Source organism: Phasianus colchicus, chromosome 21, assembly GCF_987193195.1.
Source record: "Phasianus colchicus chromosome 21, bPhaCol1.hap1.1, whole genome shotgun sequence".
In the NCBI taxonomy this organism is placed as follows: Eukaryota; Metazoa; Chordata; class Aves; order Galliformes; family Phasianidae; genus Phasianus; species Phasianus colchicus.
The window spans coordinates 1274657-1296932 of NC_143456.1; the positions used below are offsets into that span (position 1 = coordinate 1274657).

Genomic DNA, 22276 nt, shown 5'->3' on the forward strand with positions numbered 1-22276 from the left:
TAGGGATCATTTGGGTGGGCTCCATCAGCTGCAAGGCTTAACAGTGTGACTGAGCTTTCTACATTTCAAAGCCAGCACAGCACACACATTAAGAAGATACAGTACCTATGCTGTCCATTGGTGGGTCAGCAGGAAGGAACCCTTGCTTTAGGAGCTGCATCTTGATTTCATTATTCTCCACCTGGACTTCAGATACCATGTTACAGGGTATGTATCCCTCTCTTCCTGCACATTCACCCCTGTAAAAGCCATCAGCATCCTTGTCTCCGCACACCTGCAAGGCAAAAGATAGGCCAAGGATTGTTGATGCTGCAGGGACCAAGACAGAAAGAAATGAAGAAAGGAAATCCAAAGAAACTCCCAAGATGAGGGGGCTCTGCCTCCCAAGGTTTATGCTGCCCTTGGAACAAGAAATGGATCCATACAGAGCAGATGTTCACCAAGGTCTGCTCCTACCTTCAGGATCTGCCCCTCCTTAAACGGGAGCTCCTCTTCTGCCGCATCAGGGTTAGGAGACATGGAAACAGGATCATAGTCAAACAGGGCCACAAATATTCTAATGCCATCATCTTCAGCAGTGGTTTCTGAAGTAGAGATCCTTGGAGGACCTAGGCACAGTCAGAGGACACACCAGAGATAATGTCACCACCATTTCCCTGTCACAGACCCGCATGGCTCAAGTACTGCCCAGCAGTCCCCCTGTGCAACTTCCAGCAGCCCCTCTCTCTCTTGCTGCCCAATTCTTCCCTCTTTCTCCACTCACCTGGACTGGAAAGCAAAGGTTTCTGCATTTGGCATCTTCTTAAGCTCCTGCTCCCTCTTCTGCTGGGAGTCTGCCAGGCAGCCGAGCCAGGCAGCTCCTGGCCCCTAGGATCTTTATTACCAGACGCCTGCAATAGGAACCACCAGAGAGTTAGTAGCAGCCTCTGCCTTCCAACTCACGTGAACAGCGCTCAGCCCAAACGCACTCCACAAAGAGCAGTGCATCCAAATGCAACATTCCTCTTCAGGAACACACTAGAGCTGAAAATGCTATGGGAGTTGGAAAAGAGAGCTAAAAGCAGACAGGCACCCTGCCTGACACCAGTGATGTGAGGATGCAGGAAAGGGCATTTCAAGGGAAGGCAATGACATTACAGTCATCAACTACAGAAAGCTTTCATGAATCAGCTTATTTCACCAGGGATTCTCATCTGGGTCCCACAGTCTCTTGCTGTAGGTAGGAAGACCCAGTGTGAAAAGGAATACTGCATCGGTGACACTTGACCATTTGGCAGGAAAAGCAGAAGCAGCTAATACAAGAAAAGCCATGGAGCAGCACAGAACTACAGAATCTACCAGATATTCTTCCGAATGATCCTAGAGAAGGGTCCTTTCTCTGGACAACACTGAACAAAGCAAGATACAGGCAGGCCAGGGAAGCAGAAGGGAAGCTAACACCACTGCAAGCTGCTTCAAAGCCAGAATAGGAAAAGTCACCCAACCCTTTTGTGCAAGGAGGTGCTACGTATCCCCTTCCAAGGATGTTCGAGCCTCCTTCTCCAGCCAGGTGACTTACAGTCCTGCTCCCAGCCTTGCTCCTCAGAGCTGCTCTCACACCTCAGTGCTTCCTTCTCCTGGCAGAAGGATCGCAGGCGCCGGCTTGGAGACCCAGCCCACTCCATACCCTGCTCTTCTACTCTTTCCAGTCTGGTCAGGTTCCTTCTGCCATCTGTGTGAATAACCTCAGATTGACTGGAACAATCGCTCCACTCCCCCTGACAGTTCTGGGCCCTTTCTGGCCACAGCCTGCTCTCAGGAGGGGATGAACAGGTTGAATCCTGATCGTCTTCAGAGTCATACTCAATGTCTATTTCCAGGCTCCTGGAGCTGGAGCAGTGTGCTGCCATCCCGGCAGGTTCTGCAAACCCTGAAACCACTGTTTTCCCGTAGATTCTTCGGGAGGCGCTTTGCCTAGCACGAGTGTATGCATCAAACCCCTCCTTACCAGCAGAGCTGCTCACAATGTTCAGCTCCTCCCGGAGGCTGGGAGCTCTGTACAACCCGCCTCCCATCTGGCTGCAGTTGCCCAGCAGACGACTGCAGTGCTCTGTGGAATCATTCTGTCTCTTCCTACCCATCTCAGGTTGACCCCGGATCTTCTCTCGATAGTTATTTCCCTTCTTCTTGCTCCGAGTGAGGCTTTCCCCGCTCTCGGACTTCAGATCATTCTCCTGGTAGCCCCAATTCCAGTTTGCCCTTTTCTGACTCCAACTGGGGCTCATGTGGTCAGCACTCCCTCTACTCTCCTTAGCAGTCTGCTCGTCTCGTGGAGTCTGAACAGACAGATCGGGGGAGGAATCACTACCATCTGCCTTCGGAAATGGATCCTGGGTGCTCAGTGGCTTCTCAGACCTTCCTGCAATGTAGGTAGGTGCTTCCAAGGAGCCTTGAGGATTTTCCTTTTCCTCTGTAACACATTTCTCATCCTCATCTTCATCCTCATCCTCATCCTCAGTCACTTCAGGGATGCTAAACAATTTCTTGCTGTGGTTCTTCTGAAGCGGGAGCTCTAGTATCCTTTCCAGAATCTCCTCATCGCTGTCAGTATCACAAAGATCCATCTGTACCCAGCCCCCGAGAAAAGCCACAGCCAGGACAAGCAAGGGAAAAAAAGAGAGGAAATATGCATTAAAAAGAGAGATTAAGTTACAGATGATTCCCTCCCAGCACAGCGATATGGAGCGGCGACTGTGGGCTGCAGAGAAGCAAGGGTAGGAAGCAAACGATAGCAATGGGTCTTCTGGCAAAATCAGATGAACTGGCAATGCAGTGGGAAGCAAGAAAGGCCAATGCATGGAAGAGCTCCCTCCCAGGCCCTGCCTCTACACAGACAGCTGTCTGCAACACCCTTTGTCCTGCTTGCAGGACCCCCCCATAGCTCCAGCACTCCCAGTCTGGATGGGGGACAGGAGCTGCACAGTTCCTCTGCAGCTGCTCATTGCACACACACTCACAGCCTGTGACCATAACAGAACCCACAGTTCTCCCCTATCTCTCCATCCTCCCAATGGAACGTAAGGAAATGACCCTGCACAGCAAAATCCTATAGCTCCAGGGAGACATGCATGCTTCTATCTCACTTGAAAGTTTGGAAAGAGCCTACAGGGTCACAAAAATCTTTTGGAAAAACACTACTGAATTTTAAAATTTGTTTTAGAAAAACTATCTATGTTATGTTTTGCCTCATACTACCTTTATACTAAAATAAAAAGGTAGAATCCTAGAAACAGAGCATAATTTAGGCTAGAAGAGATCTGTATTCCAACCTTCCTAACAGTTTACATCATGATATGTTCTAAAAACATTTATAGTTTACAAAACATATGTAGCTACTGATGCTTTAAGCTACAGCCATGAGGATGCCAACATAGAGAAAACTGAAAACTGAACCACAGAGGGAGAAAAAGACAGTTGTAAGCTGTCTGATGATCACTCCATCCTCCATAACTTTTTCCAAACAAAAGCTGGTCTTGAATTGTATTTAAAAAGAGTTAGAAGGGACCTCTGGAGATCTCTGGTTGAATCTCCTTCAAGGGCAGGACCACAATCTAGTGCAATCTACTTGCCAGCAAGGCTTTTGCCAACACTAAAGCACTGTGTTGTGTAGCTGAAGATTGAAAATGTCAAAGAACAGAGCTCCTCCATCTCTGACCCATGACATCTGTCCCCAGGTTGCAACTCTCACCTGGGAAAAGATTTTGTACTGCTGTCCAACATGAACCACACTGCAACTTGTGGCTGTTGCCTGTTTCTGTACTATTTGCCACCAACAAGAAGACTTCAGCACTCTTCTCCTTGTAACCATCTTTAAAATAGTTGCAGGCAGCTACTGGATCTCCTCTTTGCCAGACCAGTTTTGGGAAGTTTCCCAACACTCTCCCCATAGGACACACAGTCTAGATTCCACCTTTTAAGCACTTGTTAGCAGCAATTATTAATACACAAATTCATAAATGCAACCATAAAAATCAGTCCAATAAGACTTATTTTATCCATTCATGGAGCTGTGGCCTTTGCTTTTGAGTTTTGATACATTAAATGTTTCTTAGGAAGTTGAAGCTGCAGCTGTGTAAATGTAAAGAAGTGAAAGAAGGATAATGAAATTCTATAACATGAGAATGATCTGGGACTCTGTAGTCCACTAATAATCAAGAAGAAAACTAAATAATCTATTAGAGGTCAAACATACATAATCTATAATCAGAGCCCCTCCATTCCTTATCCTACAAATCCTAAAAGAGTTGGCTGAGGAGACCTTAAATAAGCCAGAATGTTACTGAGTATGCAGAAGCCTAGGAAACAGCTCTGCTGAGGCTTGGCTGTACTTCTGCCATCATCTTCTTCCACACCACAGAACAGTGCAGGAGCCTGTGCCTTGTTTTTAGCCACCAGGCTCTGCTCAGGCTCCTGACACGCTGCTCTGCAAGTCCAACCTCCCCAGCCCACCATCAAGAAGGAGAAAAAGAGCAGCAGCATCACACATTCTGCTACTGACTATTTAATGCTCACTAGATCCACTCCATCTGTGTTGGAGGCTATGAGCTATACAGGTCAGCAGCAGTGAACCACATCTGTTCTACATAAATTAGGATGCATTCTTTTAATAAAGACAGACCAGACCACATTTCCTTCAAATCTTTCTAATTTCTCAGCCATTCACCCTTAATGCTTTCCCTCATGCATACTCATTTCAACTGTCATAATTTGTATGATTACATTCTACTTTCCAGTCATGCAGATTTAAACACATTTCCTGATGCAGATGCTTTGTAACACTCTAAGAACTTTTAACTGTTTGAACTTGTAACATGTTTAAATCTCTCATGGTTTCACTTTACTAGTCTTTCCTCACTTGTAACATCTGAACTGCAAAGTCATGGCATTGCTCCCACATTCAATCCATCCTCATTGAGAGCATGAAGATCTAAACAAAACCATCTGAACAAAGTTATTCATGTTCAGGAGTGTTTGCAGGACTGAAACCAAAGTATTAATGCCTCTGCTTTGCTTTTGGAAGGATGGTGGATTGGGACGAGATCTACAGATGGGCAGACTTCACAAACTCCTGTGTGCTCACTGTTTACATCTATATTAAGAACATGATCAATAGGATTGATTTTTCACCCTGGGTTCTAAAGTTCACATTACACTGTGTGTTTTTCCAACTAATTAAACCCTGAGTACATTTATTATTTATAAACACCCCCCCCTCTCACAGAGAACTTGCATTTTACTAGCATAAGACAACACTGAGAATAAAAGAAGAGCAGGCAGGAATTTAGCCAAGCACTGCTGAGAGTGCTGGGCTCAAACCAGCATCTTCTTCTGTGAGCTGATGACATGGGATGGCTGCACTGGCACTCCCCACAAGCATAACTCTGCTACAGGTTACCTTCTCCCCATTCTCCCTATAACAGGGCTCTCTTGGATCCCATTTCTTCTCATCCAGAGCTTCTGAAGACAGTTCATCTTCCTCTTCCTCCTCCAATATATCTGAAAGGTCTGAACTACGGTTGTGCTCAGCAAAAAGAGTCAGCTGTCGTCTTCCTATTTCAGACATTTTTTCTTCTTGCTGTGGAAAAGCAAAGCAGATTTCTTTCAGGCACCCTCTCTGTTTGAGCATTCTTTCACTAGTACATGCGCAGGTCAAGTGTGGCAAGAAACAAAATGAACAGCACTCTGTGCAGCAACTGGTACATGCACACACAAACATGTGCATAGACACACAAAACTGATGGACAGATTCTACTGCCTGCAAAGAAAAGCTTCACTTGAAACTGTAAAACTTAGGCACATCAAATACAATCCACATCCTCTCCATTGGCAGAAATTCAGCCAAGGTAAAAACAAACCTCTCTTTTCACTCTGGACATTTCTTTCATCACCTCCTTGCTAGGTGACAACCTCAGGAACTCCTGGCAGCTGCTTCCACCCATGCTTGCATCTCGGGAGGTGCCCTCCATCTCCTCAGCCTGGCTGGGGGAGGGCAGGGGCTCTGGACTCAAGTTCTTCTCCTTTGCTTCTGTCTCTCTTTCAGCACTGGGACTTTTTGGTGACTCCACAGAGCATGCATGGCAGGTCTCCATGCGTATCTTCAGGTTACTGTTAGTTGGGCTTTCTATCTCTGGCATTTTGGTCATGTTTTGCTCCATCTGGGAAGCAAACAAAAAAAATTCATCACCAGGATAACCAGAGCACCTATTGCAGGACCCTTCCTGAGACCCCAGGTGCATGCCCTATTTCTGTTCTTCTGCAAAGGACCATTAAGGACAGTTCGAGATGCTCAATCTTGGTGTCTGTGCCAGTAGCCCAGAGACCAACAAGTTTGTGGCTCTCCTTCCTCTCAGCCCCTTCTTGTCAAGGAGCAAAGAAACTCAGGGGAGGCACCATCCAATATTTGTGAGCCAAAAGGGCCTTTAACTCCCAAACTGTCATAAACACCACCTGTTCTGAGTCAGTGTAGGAGGATCCTGGCAGTCAACTGGTAGCCTGAAAGGTTGGCCAGTTCTGAACTAACTCCTCCCTACCATTAATTGCAAGTGGACACAGGGCACTTCTACTATATCACTGTGCTTTGCACACTGCACAGCCCTGCACAGTTTTACAGCAGCAAGAGCAAGGTGAGTCCAACCTACACAACCGGGCCATTTCTCATTCTCCCATTCCAGAGGAACATCCTAAGAAAAAGCTTACAGCATAGCTTGAGCTGGAGGTGAGGGCACTACCCCAGCTCTTCTGGGAGCTGCTGAGTGCTGTGAAGAAGAGTATACACAGAGAGTACAACTGTGTACCAACAGCACAGTAGTTAGGTCACTTACTTAAATTACAGAGATTTTAAATCTTGCTTTCTGCCCAATAATTGTTTCTGCCTTTTATGACCAGTCATCTTAGTCTGGTTTTTAGGGAATCACTGGGAGATGGAGAAGTGAACCCCAAAAAATGATGAGAGTAAGGCAGGTGGGCTTTCATCAGTCACCTCCTTTGCTAGCTAGTTATCTAAAAGACAGTTGCACTGCAACAGAGTGCAACTGTGGCGTAGCCATACTTTGAAGATGTCTACACGAACAGACTCCTGAGGAGATTTACACTGCAGTTTCAAAATGTCCCCTGGCTCAGGCCAAAGTTAGGCAAGCCTGGACCTCGTATTTAACCTACCAGGTAGACTCCTTCTGCCCCATTTCCCTTTGTTAACAGCTGAATGAAGACAGACATCTCAAGCAACAAAAATGATTTGTGTCTCAGGAGCACCAATTTTGTTCTTCTGACTACCAAGGAGGGAAAGCAACTCAGTCATGTGCAGCCATCTACACCAGACATCTAAATGTGGGCAAATGAATCAAAATGACTGACTTGTGGTGCCAGAGCAGCAAATGAGTGGGGCATGAAAAATGACAACTGTAATTCAATGTCTCATTTCTATTAAGCATTTTTGTGACCTTTGATCTCGGACCCACACAGCTGCTGACGCTCTAGCAGTTAAAAAAGTCTTCCCCCCTTCTATCCAGCTCTGAGCTCACACTGCCTTGATTAACAGTCATTTTGAATTTGATGGTCTGAAGCACTCTTGTGAGCCTCTAGTCAGCATCAAAGGTGAGAATGGAGAAAAGATAACTTTCCCTGATATAACACCTCACATACCAATAGGACCTACTTCCCTCTCATCACAGAATGAGCACCTTACAGACAGTTCACCTCTTTTCTCAAAGACCTCCCAGACACTTCTCACCACCATCTTAAAAAAGCCTTGAAATCACCCATCTATCCCAGAGACTCTCAAATGCCTAATGTCATGACAGCTTGCCAACTCTCCTCCAGACAAGGCTGCCTCACTGGGCAACCCACCAAGGTGCCCCCAGCTGCTGGAGTGTCTGCTCTGCAATGCCCAAATCCACTAGACTGTAGATGACACCTGCAAGTCAAAGACCACAGCAATGCCTAATCAACACTGACATCACCATTAGTGGGAAGATCCCTTTCAGCACCCAGCCCTGAGGAATTCATGCTTTCCTGATTCTGTTCCTGACCTCCTGGTACACATGTGACCAAGCACAGGGATTCAACTGCTAAACAACAACAAACACTCTACTGGTTTGCCAGCCACTAGATGGCTGCATGCTAGCAGCATGCTGTTACATTCCCCTAAATGGTTCATTCTCCTTCCCAGCAGTACTGGGCAGGAGATGTTATGCACTTACCAGCACTTCTGTTCCTTCACCCAGGCTTTTCAGTTCTGCTTCCCTCGAGGAGATAGGCTCTGTGCCCTCACCCGGGAGCTCTGTGCTGTCCGCTTGCTGAGGAGGCACAGTCAGGCATTTCTTGTCTTGTGCAGCGTCTGATCCCTGCAGGGAAGTGCCTGAGGTGTGTCCAACGCTTCCTCGGTGCAAAGAGAGCTGCAGCAGCGAAGAGGCTTTCTCTGGCAGAGATTGCGCTGAGCCATCGTGGCTGGAGGAGAGATCAGTCAATTTGGCATCTGAGCTATCAGTGGGGGCTTTTTGTTGAAGAAGGAGCACAGCTGCCTCATGTGTGGGTGGGCTGCGTGCAGGCAGAGAGCCCCTGGATTCTCCACAGGGCAGTCTAGAGGTAATAGTAGTAGAAACAGCAGAATCTGAAGGTGAAGAATGATGAGAGGCTCTCAGCAAGACTGAGGAAATCTGGGCTGGAACTGAATCCACTGATTCTCCATACAGGGACATTGTTCTCACGGAAACCTCCCGGCACACCTGGAACATCTGAAGCTGGGACAGGTCCACAAGGACACTCCCAGCTGTTGGAGAAGTAACTTCTATTGCCTGCAAGCAAAGAACCAGGAAGCAGTTAATTACAGTGTGCAGCCCAGTATTTCTGAGAAGGGCAGTTCTTGAACCCAAAGTTAGCTAAAGCTATTTCCACCCTTCTGCACAATATCAGCAAATGGTACCAAGAAATTGCTGCTGTCACTATCTGAGAAACTGGATATTCTATAAAGTAAGACTGTCTTCTATTCTGCTCCAGGTGTAAACCATTTTTGTTCACTGCACTTTAAAAGTCCACCTTTTTTTTTGCCTCTTTCACTCTGGCAAAACTTTTCCATATTTGTTTTTTGACACATGCTTTCCATGACAAACAGCAGTCATCCAACACGGCATCACTGTTTAGTGTTGTGCTCCTTTCGGGAGCTGTGGTTTACCTCTCCCACAGCTGATGGCACACCATCATGCACACATAAAACTGCAGGCCACCTGCAATACAGAAAATCCTTGGAGGTTCTTTATTGGTATTCATATTGGGTGTTTAGGCATCTCTCCCTTCATCTACTCCTAATTTAAAGAACTACACCTCACTCCTCATAGTTTGGAGACAAGTCCCAAGCTCTGGCAAGGTTGTCTGCTTCTTTCTGCCCATGCCCACAGAAGTTATAACTCACTGTGACACTCAGCAGTGTTCTTTGTGGATTCTCACTGTTGTCACTTTGAAACAGTCAGAATGTGTGTTCCCCACAAACCGACTGCCTCCCCAAGAATCCAGACAGTGCCTAGAGTGAGACAGAGGAGGCTCACACTGATTGTCCAGTTTTGCTGGTGAAGGGTCCTGTGATGGAAACTTTTATTGTTCAGTTACATCAAGAGTATATCAGCAATCTTGACAGATGCCTTTTTTTTGGTAGGCATCAGCCAAAAAAAAACCAGCCCAAGCATTGTACCTTCTCTGATATCATTCCCCTCACCTTCTGTCCATCCGCATACACAGCGTAACCGGTGACTCGAACTCCGTTGGAAGATCCTTCAGCATCAATAGTGACAGGTAACCAGCTGATAACGAGGATTCCTGGAGAGGGACCAACTTCTACCTGGACATCCAGAGGAGCATCAGGTGTGCCTGGGAAAGATCAAAAGGATCGTTTTCTTGCTTACCTCACTACGGCATAACACCCAACTAAACCCCGGTTTGTATCTAAGAGAAAACTGTCACACCAGACTTGCTACTGCAGAACTGCACTGGAATGACTACACTAGCTTCTTGGGAAGTGATAGACAAACCAGAACAAATAAGGTGCTCTGATTCTGGGAAAGCTTTAAAGCACAGAAAACAAAACTTTGCAAAAGTAGCTGAGGCCAAGATGCAGCAACCCTTAGAGCAACATGAGTGCAGGTCACAGCAAACCAGATTGTTCATACCCTAAGAGGCATGCTGCTCAAATCAGCAAAGAGGAGGTCTCTCAAGAGCAAATGAAAACAGAAGAGATAATAAACTCTTAAAATAAAAGAAGAAAAATATTAAGACAAAACAGGATATCTCCTCATGCTTTGGGACCTAATAAGCTTTGCTTCTGTTCACCCCAAGGCATTACACCAAAGAACTGACAAAGCTTTCTGTCCCAAGCACTTCCTTCACAATAGCAATGGGCACAACTACTCTGATACCTGCTAGTGGGGTAGTGAAGTGTATCACAGCTGAGTTCTGCTCCTGCCCCTCTGAGACCTCTTCCCAGAGTGTTTTCAAGGGACGGGCCTCCAGCTTGGCAACATATTGAGTGTTGGGCTGCAGGTTGCAGAAGGTGTACCAGTAGACCCCTGGTTTTGTTATGTCACACTCCTCCCCATTCAGATACACCGCGTGGTTGTAATTGCTGTTGCAGGGAAGCCACGAGACCTCTGCTGATGTGGCAGTGACGTTTCTGACTTTCAGCATAGTCGGTGCCACACACAAATCTTGCCCCACAAAGAAAGTGCATCGCAGTTTATCAGAACTGCCCTTCTCTGTCACACTCTGCACAGACACACGGTAAGCCTTTGTCTTTAAATCCAGCTTTTCAATCACTGCTTTGGTCTGAAAGCCACTCTTCACATTTTGACGTAGCTCTTCATCCACATAGATATTGTAGCTCTGTATGTCTGGGCAGCCAGCAGGCAAAAGTGGTGGTTCCCAGCCTACAACTATGCTTCTGGCAAGCTGCTTGATCAGAGTCAATTTTCTTGGGTAAGGCACTGCTGTGTGACTAACACGTTCCTCCTGGTCTCCTTCTGCTCTACTGACCAACGGACTGATGCTACTCTCTTCAATGGAGAAATCACTCTTATCTCCACTGCTGGTGCTTGCACTGACAAAACTTTTCTCCTGGTATGAACTATGGGTGAGATCATTCAGCTCCGAAGGCAGAACCGTCATGAGGTCATCATCTGAAACTCGCTCAACAAAATTGGAGGGGACCAGCCCTCGCCGGCCATCCATCAGCTCCCCTAAACAAAAAACAGGAAACCTGTTACCACTGCACCTACCATTCAATCTTCCAACCCATCTGTGAAGACAACCTGACAACATCTATACTAGATTATAACTGCACTGCAGTCAGGAACAAAGAAAGCTCTCTGGGAGGTTATCCTGGGCAAGTTTACTCAATTTCCTAGAGCTGCTCTACTTACATCCTGATGTCCACTGTGAGAAAACTCACTGCTCTACACACTACACAGTGAGCTAAGAAAGTGTTTTATGTAATTAGCTTCATGTTTTTCCCTTGTTCATTATTCTGTTATTTCTGAGCACAGCTCTTTCACTAACTTCAATGTCTTTTTTTCAAGTTTTCCCAAACTATGCAGATTATACATCTCCCAGCCAAAAATATTTGGTTTTCACAGTAATTCCTCGTGAAAGTCCAACTTTCCATCTCTGTATTCAGATCTGGCCTCCTGTTTAGTTCCCTCCATTGTTGTGTCAGCTTATGTAATAAAGATGTCCCAAAAAGACCCACTGGGATGACTGAGACCACAATATTCTTGATACGTGCAAGAACCATCAAATCAGTGTCAAATGAGCAGTGCGTAGGGGTTGTACATAATTTCACATTCTACCTACAGCAAATCAATTGAAAGCAGGGAAAGCAGAAAAGATTAGTAAAGAATAACCTGTTTATTCTTTAAACAATAAATAAACAAATAAATGAGAAGCTTGGAAATAGAAGGAATGAAAGAGCAGAACAGTCAAGGAGCAAGCAGTGCAACATGGCATGCATTTGCCTCAGCTCTTGCAAAGCGCCTGAGTAAATCAGGACCCTACATCTACAAGGAAACTTCATTACAAATTTACAGTCCAGAATTCTTGCTTTCCATTCCATCTGCCTAATAATCACCTGAGACCATGTTTTCAAAAGAAAATTTGTCAATAGAGAAACTCACTGTATAATACCAAACAGGACAAATCATGGTTTGGGCTGCTTAGCTTACACCTTATTTGCCAAAAAGAGTACAAGGTAATCAAGACTATCAGTTGCCCATGGTCTTGGGTTCAATATGCAGCCACTGGGAAGAGGGGAAGAGACTACCTAGAGAAGGAATCCATGGGCTATCCTTGGATAGGGAGGAACAACACGCAGATGAAACCTGGAACTCTGTTGAAAGTAGTGGCAAAACTGACACTGAATTCACTAGACCAGGATTTCATGCTTTAGACTTAAATTAAGCATGACATGAATCAACTCTTCTAACAGGTCCTGCTCTCCCCTCTATTAAGCTAACTTTGGACAGAAAACATTTATCTTGAGGTTTTATGATTCACTAAATTCCTCTCTCATTTTTTCTTTTTAAGAGAGCAAATCTCCACTGCAGTTCAGTCACATTCCTTTTCCACTAGAACACACCTTCAAAGAAGCCATCTTCATCCATGTCTCCATAGATGTAAATGTACTCTCCAGCAGTTAGTGGAAGCTCTGCCTCTGGATTTTCATTAGGTCCATCAAAAGGATTGTAGCTGAAATAGTTACAACATGAAAACTCACTTCATACACCAGTTTTCACAGCAACACCTTCAAGCTGTGCTGTTGGATCAGCTTACAACTCAGCAGCAAATTCCACAAAGGTCGAGACTTCAGTTCTGTGTGTTTGTATACAACTAATACCATATTGCTCTGTGTAGCAGGTAGGAAAGCTTTTCTGAGTAGCAGAACAGATCAGAGTGATTCAAGTAAGTGTTTATATGAATTACCTGAGTGCCTGAATGTGTCAAGTAAGCTGTAGGACTGTACATTTCTAATTAGACATCCTTGAATTCCCTTGCATCTCTTAAATGTACACATCACCCTACATTTCTTGCAAATAAGAACTTTGAATCAAAGTGCCAAAAGCACATAGAATATACTTTATGCACCACAAAGAATCTCAAAATTCCCATATTTAAAACCCTAAGAATGAGTTGATTTGTGCAAGAAGAATGTTGTGTATGAATGAAGAAAACATTTTCTGCCTTTTACTTCCTAATTATCCAGTCCTTTGCTTTCAAGTTATGCAACTCCACACTCTAAATGGCAGTCCAAAAACACATTGAAGTGGTAAATAAGTATGTTGGAGATAGGTGGCAGGCTCCAGGTAGTTCTAAGTCACCTACCACAAGTTTTTGAGCTGATCAGGAGGACTTTTAGAGGAAAGAGTCACATGAGAAATCTTGTATGCACCTACTGTCAACATCTGTTCTTTAGTCTTTGGAAGGGCTTTCAGCATGTCAAAGAAATGCTATCCTCTCTGAGCTGAGTGAGACTTTACGGGCCTAAAAGTAGCACATGAAGACAAAGATCATATTTGATCTGCTCCTAAAAAGTGCAGAATCATCCCTCTTCCTCCCAGTCCACAGACTAAAAGCTGAATGACATGGCAGTATTCTAGGAATTGTAGAAGAGGATTTGGTTTGACCATAGCAGCTCAACAGAAAGCAACAATGATCTGAAAACTCTGGCCTCATTCTTTGCTTCTTCGTTACTACATTCTTTAACAATCAACATGGATTTCAGCTAAAAGCTTCGATTCAGGAATTCCGTGCTGATGTTTTCTTAATTGGAATAAGATTTCCTTGGAGAAAACCACTTAATCCAGTAGAAATCAAACCAGGGAATGGATCAATTCAGATCTCTATTTTCCATCCAATACTATTTTCGTAAGAAAAGTTGTGCCTTGAATAGCTAATTATCTTGCTATGTTTTTGTTGAGTTGTATGCACAGGATTTGCTTGTGTAGGAAATAGAAGCCACAAAAAAAAAACCCCAACCTAACAGCAATCCTTAAGAGCAGTTAATTCCACAGAACAAAATAACCTGCCTAACCTCAGGGAGCACAAGAGATGACATGATACCTGTATCGAGCCAAGAAGACCTGGAGCTTTGCAGGGCCTTGGCTGCCTGGCTCTGGCATCAGAGAGATGCTGTCAACATCCAGTTCTTCCATTTCACTTGCAGTGTCCACCTAAAATTATAAAATGAAAGATGAAGGATAAGACATGGCCAAAATCATAATAAAGGAGCACTCAAAGAGTCCTAACAGCAGTGAACAAATCCTCTAAGCTTATGTATGTGGAGAGTTTGGCCACTAGGATAAGGGCTGTCAGGAAGTATGATTTTTAGAGTGAAAAAGCAATACCAAGAAACACAGCTCCAAGCTGTAATTTCAACAGTTCCAGGTGAACATTAGCAAAAGCTATTCACTCAAGAAGGTAATACAACCTTGGGATGTCCATAGAGCTGAGTGATCTCCTATTGCTCTCTAAGCCTCAGCTAAATAAAGCCATGGGCACACTGAGACAGTGCTGGTGGCAGACCCAGTGTGAGTGGGAAACCAGTCGAGATTCTTGAAGCCCCTTTCACCCTACATATCTGCAATGCAGTATAATCACTTCCTCCTAGATCCAAGTTTTGTATGAAATACAAATGGTAATCTGAACAGAGGCAAAATGATAGTTGTATTAGATCTCTGCAATTCAGGCAGTCCCCTGCAGCACCTGCTTATACTTCAGTATAATGTTTATGTACTTTCAGAACATTAAAGTGCCCTACCAGCTCAGACCAAAGCTCTACCTAGTCCAAACACCTGGCTCTGATAACAGAAGTAGTACACACAGAAGGAAAACATACAAGAGGCAGAGCAAGCATGCAGTTCTCAACTTTTTGGTGCAGCTTCTCAGTTGGTAGCAGTGATCTACAGAAGAACTTCCTAAGCTAGGTCTGTACCATGAATGGTATTGCCAGTACAATCTTCCAGATAATTGTCTCAAGCTTTTATGGCTGACATTTTGAAACTTCACATCTAATGGCACTAAGTTACATAAAGCAATCATTCTTTCTGAAGAAATGCATTTCCCTTGTGTTTGTTTGAAATGCTGCCAGTGAATCAATTTCAGCTAATTTTAAAACACACCTCAAGGCAAATGTATTTCTGATGGAGGTCCATTGCAGATCTTTTTCTAGTACATGAACTGCAAAAGTTAATATTCTGAAGAGTTCAGAGACTCTTTTCAAGGTTTTGTGCTCCCTGAAATGGAACCCTGCACCATGCCCTGAACAAACAGCTGCACTCTGTAACACCCAAAGGTAGAGAAGTGGAATAGCTTTTAAACATGTCTAACACTCTGGAGTATTCCCATACTCATGTGCTGCTGAAGCCAAACACACCACAGATTATCTCCCGAAGAATGACTATTCTTACGTCTCCATGGAGACATGGTGGCTCAATTCTTCTTTTACACTGAATAACAGTAATTTGTCCCACTACAGAACTGGCAGCTGTAGGCAGTCAGATATGCATTCCTTTCCAGGTGTGACCTTCACTTTGTTGCTGAAGATGACAGCTTCTCAGACCTTACACAGTGGTGGAAACTGCCCGCTACAGCAGCATCTATCACCGGTGTCCTGGCTCTGTAGCTCAAGTCCTCACTGTCCTCTACTTGTATAATGAGGCATTCCACGTAGCCTCCAAGGATTTAGCACTCAGTAAACATCAGTGAATTAAGAAAAAGTGAGCTGTTTCCTACATCTTCATACCCAGCCCCGCTCACAGTGCTAGCTGTGCTAAGCTGTCACATCAATTGTACAGCAGTGTGAGACCCCTTAAATGAGTGAGACCCCATATATAACAGTTCTGGAAAAGAGAAGCAACTGCCATCTATTAGATCTTGGTGGCACTAACAGGCAAAGCCTATTAACTTCATCCCTTTGCTAGCTCAAACTCAGCATCTTCTCATGGTGTCTTACAACAAGAATTATCACACCTAGGAGTGCAAGCAAAGAATCTTGAATTCCTGAGGCACAGTCCTTCAGCATGCTGAAATTTTGTAACTTTCCCACTTGCTACCATGACTGAGGTGTCACGTGGTGTCTTAACGCAGCTTCCCTACTAATCCCTCCAACTGAGCTCCCCTCCTGCCTTCTCCTCCAAGCCCACTTGATTCCTTCCTAGAGCACTGCAATATGTTCAGATGAGCATTGCAAACGTGGGCATCCAAGGCCTTCTCAATTTTTCTTATAGGTTTTCACTTGTTTCATTACAGTTTTCTTTATTTAGCCAGAGAAATACAGGGTTCTCTGCAATGCACTTATTGGCTAGATAGGAGAGGCCTCAGTGGGAACTCCCATACCAACCTCTGGAGTTGGGCAGGATTTGGAGCTGTTCTGCATGGATTCTGATTTTGAAGAGCTTGACTGAGATTCAACTTTTTTGGCTTGTTTCTGAGAACTGGCAACAGAAACCGGGGAGCCAACAACAGCCTCAGGCACCCGCTGTGATGACTCCAACTCATTGGTCTCTTCATTGTGAGCCTTCTTTGTGCTCTGGTGAGCAAGCAATGCAGGACCAGATGAATCTGAAACAAAAGCAATCTATCCATTACTTTTAGCCACAGGCAAAATACAAGATCAGCAGTGAGCATCAGAATGAGCAAGGACCCTTCAGAGTAGCTCAAGTCTCTGTAAGTGAGATTCATTTAACAGTGCAACAGCCTTGGCTCCCTTTAGTCAGAGAAGCATCAGGTTCTCTCTGTGACTACAAAACGAACCATGAGTATTTATGAGAGAGATCCCAAGAGTTAACTAAACATTTGCATTACTTTCTTTACACCTTCTTTACAGCTTTACACCATCTATCCATGCTTGACAAAACACCCGCAGGCACCTCCAGCAATTACCCTTCTCCCAGTGAGGCTGTGGTGTAGAGCTGCACAGTGCAAGAGGAAGTTCAGAAGTCACAAGTGTGGAGGTGAGAAGGTCAATTTTTCCTGTTTGAAGTCGGAATTGTTTGAGCTCCTGGGACAGAAGGCTGAACTGCTCTGTTTGACTGCGGCATTGGTCTTCTAGATCCTTCACCCGAGCCTGATAGGAGAAACACAAGATGAGACACAAATCTGCCATATCAAAACCACCAGTGGGTCTCCAAACAGCATTCGTCTTTGCTACATCTGTTCAGAAACAGAGTAGGTCTCAAACTCCAAGGACCTAAAGGTATGCCCTGCCCAGGAACAGTCAGTAGGAACTGGCAGCACTACACCTACATTATCTTTGAAAATCTGTTAGGAGACTGATTACAAGCAGAATTAGGAATTATCCCTAAATGTTGAGTTTGAACTCAATATCCTAACTTAGCCCTGCACATGAAAGGATGAGAGAGTTAAAGACAAATAAGCCTTGGAAAGAAAAAGACCAATACAGCTTTGCAGGTTTATCAGAGCATTAATATCACACCTCCAGAAGGAACTGCTCTCCCAGTGCTCTCTCTCTCCATCACTCTAGCACTCCCAAGAAGCCCTCATGACCTTATCCTGGCCTCCTCACAAACCCTTCTGGGATGAACTCCCTACTGTCCCTTCAGACCTTGCCTCCTTCCAGGCACTAGCAAGGGCACAGAGCATCAGCACCCGGCCCACACTGCAGAACATCTGTGCGATGCAGGCTGCCCACACAATCTGCCTTCAGGTCCTGCAGGAATGACTTGCTGCAGGAAAACACAGGCTGAGTACAAGAAAGCTACATCTCAACAAGATGAGATCTGGGGGAGCACTGGGGAAATATGGTAGAGAGGAAAAGGCTAATTCCTGCTAGCTAACATCTGTATCTGTTTTCTAGTGTTCTCCTTCCACCATCTCTAGATCTCCCCATTCCAAAACACTGCTCAGTCCTGGCTCTCCTTACCAAGTCCCACATGCTCCCTGACTGCAAGCATTCCTAGGAGAATGCACCTGCCCCTTTCCCTCTTCTCACTCTGGCCACCATATACCTGCTTGCCCTGCTATCCTGGACAGATATCCTGTCCTTGCTGCTCATGCTCTTCAAGTAATAAACAAACATTAAGTATTAGTGCTGCTTGCAAATTTCCCAATTTCTTCAGTTGAATTCTGTGAGATAGAAAGTCTGTTTTTAAGCAACTCTAAAAATACCACTTCTGACCAGGAAAAGGGTTTCTTTGTGGTCTCAGAGTACTGCACAATTTTTCTAGCTTGCTCCCTACCACCTTCCAAGCATGCATGCAGTTTTATCTTAGCATAAAATATCTGTTTTAAACTTGTCAGTTTATCCCTTGTTTCCCATCAAGCAGTAGAAGCTCTCAGTCTTCAGAAACTGTATGGTGATGTCTCTGAAGGAGTAACTGCTTCTGCACTGAAAGAGACCAATACATGCCATGAGCAACTTCCAGAAGCATCTGCATTCTCCACTTGCTCAACTTGCTGCTGACTGAAGTCACATTGTGCAGGACTCCTTTGCAACAGAACACATACATCCTAGCAGACTACTTGCACAGGGTCATACATGGCTAGACAAGCAGCAGGTTTTAGGGCAGCGCTGGGAGGCCAGGGCACAAAGAAGAGGAGCCTAAAGACAAGGTCAGGAGCTGACAGAACCAGCAAGGATCTAGTCAGATAGAGGAGACTTCTGTGTCCACGTCTAACCCTAAAAGAAAAGAGAAGCCACACACCAACCCGAGATTAAGCAGTGCGATTACCAGAAAAGGCTGCAAGAGCAGGAAGCAGAGCTTGGAGGGCACAGTTTAACCACCAATCCAGGAATTTAATCTGAGTTTCCTCAATGAGCTAGACCCAGCTCAGCCTTGCTCTCTTAGACACTCTCCTGCTCTATTAGAACCTCCTCCTGTAGGTGTTACCCATGTTCCCCTTGCTACCTCTCTCCATTTCTTTTGCACAGTCATTGTTACCTGTTATTTATTCTCCCCATTTTTCTTCTTCTGCAGTCAGATCTGAAGGGGACTGCTGAAAGCTGTTTTCTATCAGATACAAACCCTGCTACTTCAATATAAGACCTTATTCTAAATCTGTCATGAACTAGCACCACTCCTGGACTGTAACACCTTAATTACTTCACTAGTTCCTGTTTCTTCCCTGACACTATTATTCACAATCTCTGCTTCCTATCTTCCAACCAATTACAAAACCAGCAGGATCTCTATTTTCTCTGTGACGCTTTCACGTTGCCATTGCTTTTAGGTTTTGAAGGAAATGTTTCATTCCTGGAATGCAAACAGTTCCCAGAAGACCTTCAAATGTATGCAGCACGTGGAAGAAGTGCACAGTTGGACAAAACAGAACTGTTTGAAAATCCCAGTAAAAGCTTCACATTCTAACTGGTTGAGAATGCAAAGCATTTGAACAGGAAATCCTCCTCTGTGCAACTCACTGTGGCAGCTCCTTTAATTACATTTATTTCTTGAAGGTGACACTCTTGCAATCTTTTCCAGAGTATAATTAAAACAGGAATACCAAGTAACTGTCAAAACCAGGACAGAAAGAAAAAAATGTCCTGCTTGACAGGATTATTGCAATACCTGCATGCAATCCAAAGTACTCTGGTAGCAAGGAGAAAAGCAAAAAGAGAGAGAAAATCACATCAGAGGCTACTCTAGCCAAAATCCAACAACCTGCCAAAGGCAACCCAACCCTCAATTTGAATGAGACTATTTTCTCACTGAGTTTGGGTCTGCCTTATTCTGTGCTGGGATTCCCACCCCCACACAAGCATGTTTTGTTAAACAAAAGCCAAATCCCACATATCAACTCCAAAAATGTGGTAACTATGCACTTTTTGAGGGTCTCCAAGTCACAATATACTTTGAACAAAAAAGATCAGCTGCTCAACTGAACAAAACAATTGCCCTCCTCCCTTCTCAGCACACAGATGTCTTATTAAAATATAAGAGGCTGCTGCAATCCTTTGATGAATTAGTTCAGAAAACATTTTCCAAGAATGAAGCCTCCCCCCCTTAAAGGCTGCTTAGCAGCCCAACAAGTAAATACCAAAGGACATAAAAGCAGCACCTGTACCACCTCTGACCCTGTCTCTGCAGTCAGTAGATGTTCCAGAATGAACATGGAAATGTAACATTATATCACCTCACTTCCCTGCAATATTCACCCAACTTGCAACAATTTCAATGCCATCTAGTAGGAGCCTAGCACTCTGGGGATCTCCAATTCATACAGGTCATGCCCACTCAAGCCACAGAGAAATCTCCTCAACCAGTGACATTTAGCTCCTGCTCGATTCTCCTGAGCTCCTAACAACCACAGAGCTATTGCACAGCAGTGGACAAAGCAATTCAGCCTGTCATCTCTTACTGTGCGTCACCATTACAGACAGGCCATGGCCTCCTTTGTATGAAATCTCACTGTCCAGGTGCAAAATGAGGAACTCTGCTTTGTCTCAGGTATCTGAGTACTCAGAAAACCCCAGCGGACAGAGACAACAGAAGTTGCTCCCTGTGCCATCACACCTATCCCCCACTCTCTTCAGGCATGAAATTATCACATCAAGTTTCAGGGTTTGGTGCTCTGTCTTACAGCTCCAGGAACCCACAGCAAAACTTTTCTCCAAAGTCATCTTGGAGAAATCATTACTTCTGCCTGCCCTCATTGTTAAGCTGTGTGCCACCACGACAAAGTGAAGTCAGTGCTGATGTCACCACACTCACACAGTTGGTCCCAGACCAGCAAATAGGACAAGGTGCTGCCTCAAACTTTATCACTCATTATGCCTGGTCATCACTTAATAGGCAGTGATCATATTTCTCTTTATTTTTTTAAAAAAGCACAGAGCCTATGTATACAAAATAAATATCAAATGACATAGACATAAGTATTCTTCCTCCCTGCAAATGGCCCTGGAAATGGAGCAGGTGAATCTGAAGGTAGTTATTTAATGCATCCCTGAAACAGTTGCTGGGCACAGACTAAATGAAATAAGCTATTTGGTGACAGAGCAGCCTGGGATTTAACAGAAAACTCGAACTCCAATGACTATTTTGCCAGCACAGTCAATAACTGTACACAGCAGCTGTGTCAAATCAATATGGTGTCACATTCTACTCAAGAACCAATAAAATCCAGGGCATCAAGAAAACTGGCATTAAGAACAAACAACACAAAGCCTGAAGTTACTAATCCATCTCATTTCCTTTCATCTTACCTCTAGAAGCTGTACTGCTCCTTCATGTTCTCTTTTTGCCTCTGCCTGTGCCTGAGAAATGAGAGACAGAGTAAATAAGAAAGCAGCCTACCTAAACTCACCTTTACAACCACCACCACCTTCACAGACATCATTTCAGATTTAAAACACTATACCGACTGAAGACATCTTTGATCTATGGACAAATAGCAGTGAGAGATCAGAACTGCCACTCATGGGAAAAATCCCCCCACTTTACTCAGATACAAAAGTTGGCACACACACAGACATTCATCCCTGGCTTCCTTCATTTAGTAGACTTGCATATATTTCCTCTATACACCACTTCTACAAGGAGGTAAAATGCAGCAGTCCCACTTCTTTCCAGGGATCCAGAGAGTAAAAGTACCTTCTCTCCCATGCTGCATACCTGCTGCAACCGTCTGACTTCCTCTTGCTTCTCTTGCAGGACTAGCAGTGCTTCCTTGTGTTCAGCTTCCAGCAGCTGCCTTCGCTCAGCCACATCTCTCATGTGCTGCAGAACAATTCACAGACAGTTTAAGGGCAACATTACTGAAATATTGCCCTGCGTCCTATCATGAGTCATAGAATCAATACATGGCCTGTATTTCACACCATCATTAATCATAAGAGAAAGTAAGAAATTGTTACCATAAACCACAACAACATAAAGAGAATCCTTAAATCAGTGATGGCCACCTTATGTCTCCTCCCACCCATATCCAGGCTTTCCTGAGCCCTTCTGTTGACTTTGGAAGGCCACGTTCCAGGATACAGCATGGCAGAATCCCCAGAGAAGCACCAAATCAAAAGAATGGATTAGAAAAAAACAACAAAACAGAGACAATCTGTGCCATCAAAAACCAGCACTAAGGGTCTGGACAGTCCTCCCAGCTGTGTGGGTCCTACTGACCTTCAGCACCTGCTCTAGATTCTCCAGCTTGGTTTGAAGTCCTTGATTTCTCTGAATTACTGAATCCCGTTCCTTAGTAACCAAAACAACCTGCAGCTTCAGGTCAGCATTCTCAGATTCAACCTGAA

The 22276-nt window shown here is 44.6% G+C and overlaps 1 protein-coding gene across 11 annotated transcripts in view; it reads right to left on the bottom strand.

Moving 5' to 3' along the window:
* Positions 1-22276, bottom strand: part of TSPOAP1 (TSPO associated protein 1) — a 62250-nt gene that overhangs the window by 11982 nt on the left and 27992 nt on the right. For 8 of the 11 annotated variants that reach the window (XM_090122621.1, XM_090122624.1, XM_090122619.1 and 5 more), the window contains 17 exons: positions 22149-22271; positions 21645-21749; positions 21236-21286; positions 19599-19619; positions 16954-17137; positions 16412-16632; positions 14134-14243; positions 12653-12762; positions 10443-11258; positions 9746-9897; positions 8238-8831; positions 5895-6194; positions 5435-5614; positions 1485-2603; positions 764-890; positions 457-608; positions 106-274 (listed from right to left, as the gene is read on the bottom strand). In XM_090122621.1, coding sequence (XP_089978747.1) covers positions 106-274; positions 457-608; positions 764-890; positions 1485-2603; positions 5435-5614; positions 5895-6194; positions 8238-8831; positions 9746-9897; positions 10443-11258; positions 12653-12762; positions 14134-14243; positions 16412-16632; positions 16954-17137; positions 19599-19619; positions 21236-21286; positions 21645-21749; positions 22149-22271 — 4534 coding nt within the window. The remainder of the gene's footprint in view (positions 1-105; positions 275-456; positions 609-763; positions 891-1484; positions 2604-5434; positions 5615-5894; positions 6195-8237; positions 8832-9745; positions 9898-10442; positions 11259-12652; positions 12763-14133; positions 14244-16411; positions 16633-16953; positions 17138-19598; positions 19620-21235; positions 21287-21644; positions 21750-22148; positions 22272-22276) is intronic. The other 3 variants (XM_090122628.1, XM_090122629.1, XM_031591959.2) reach the window with 3 other exon arrangements.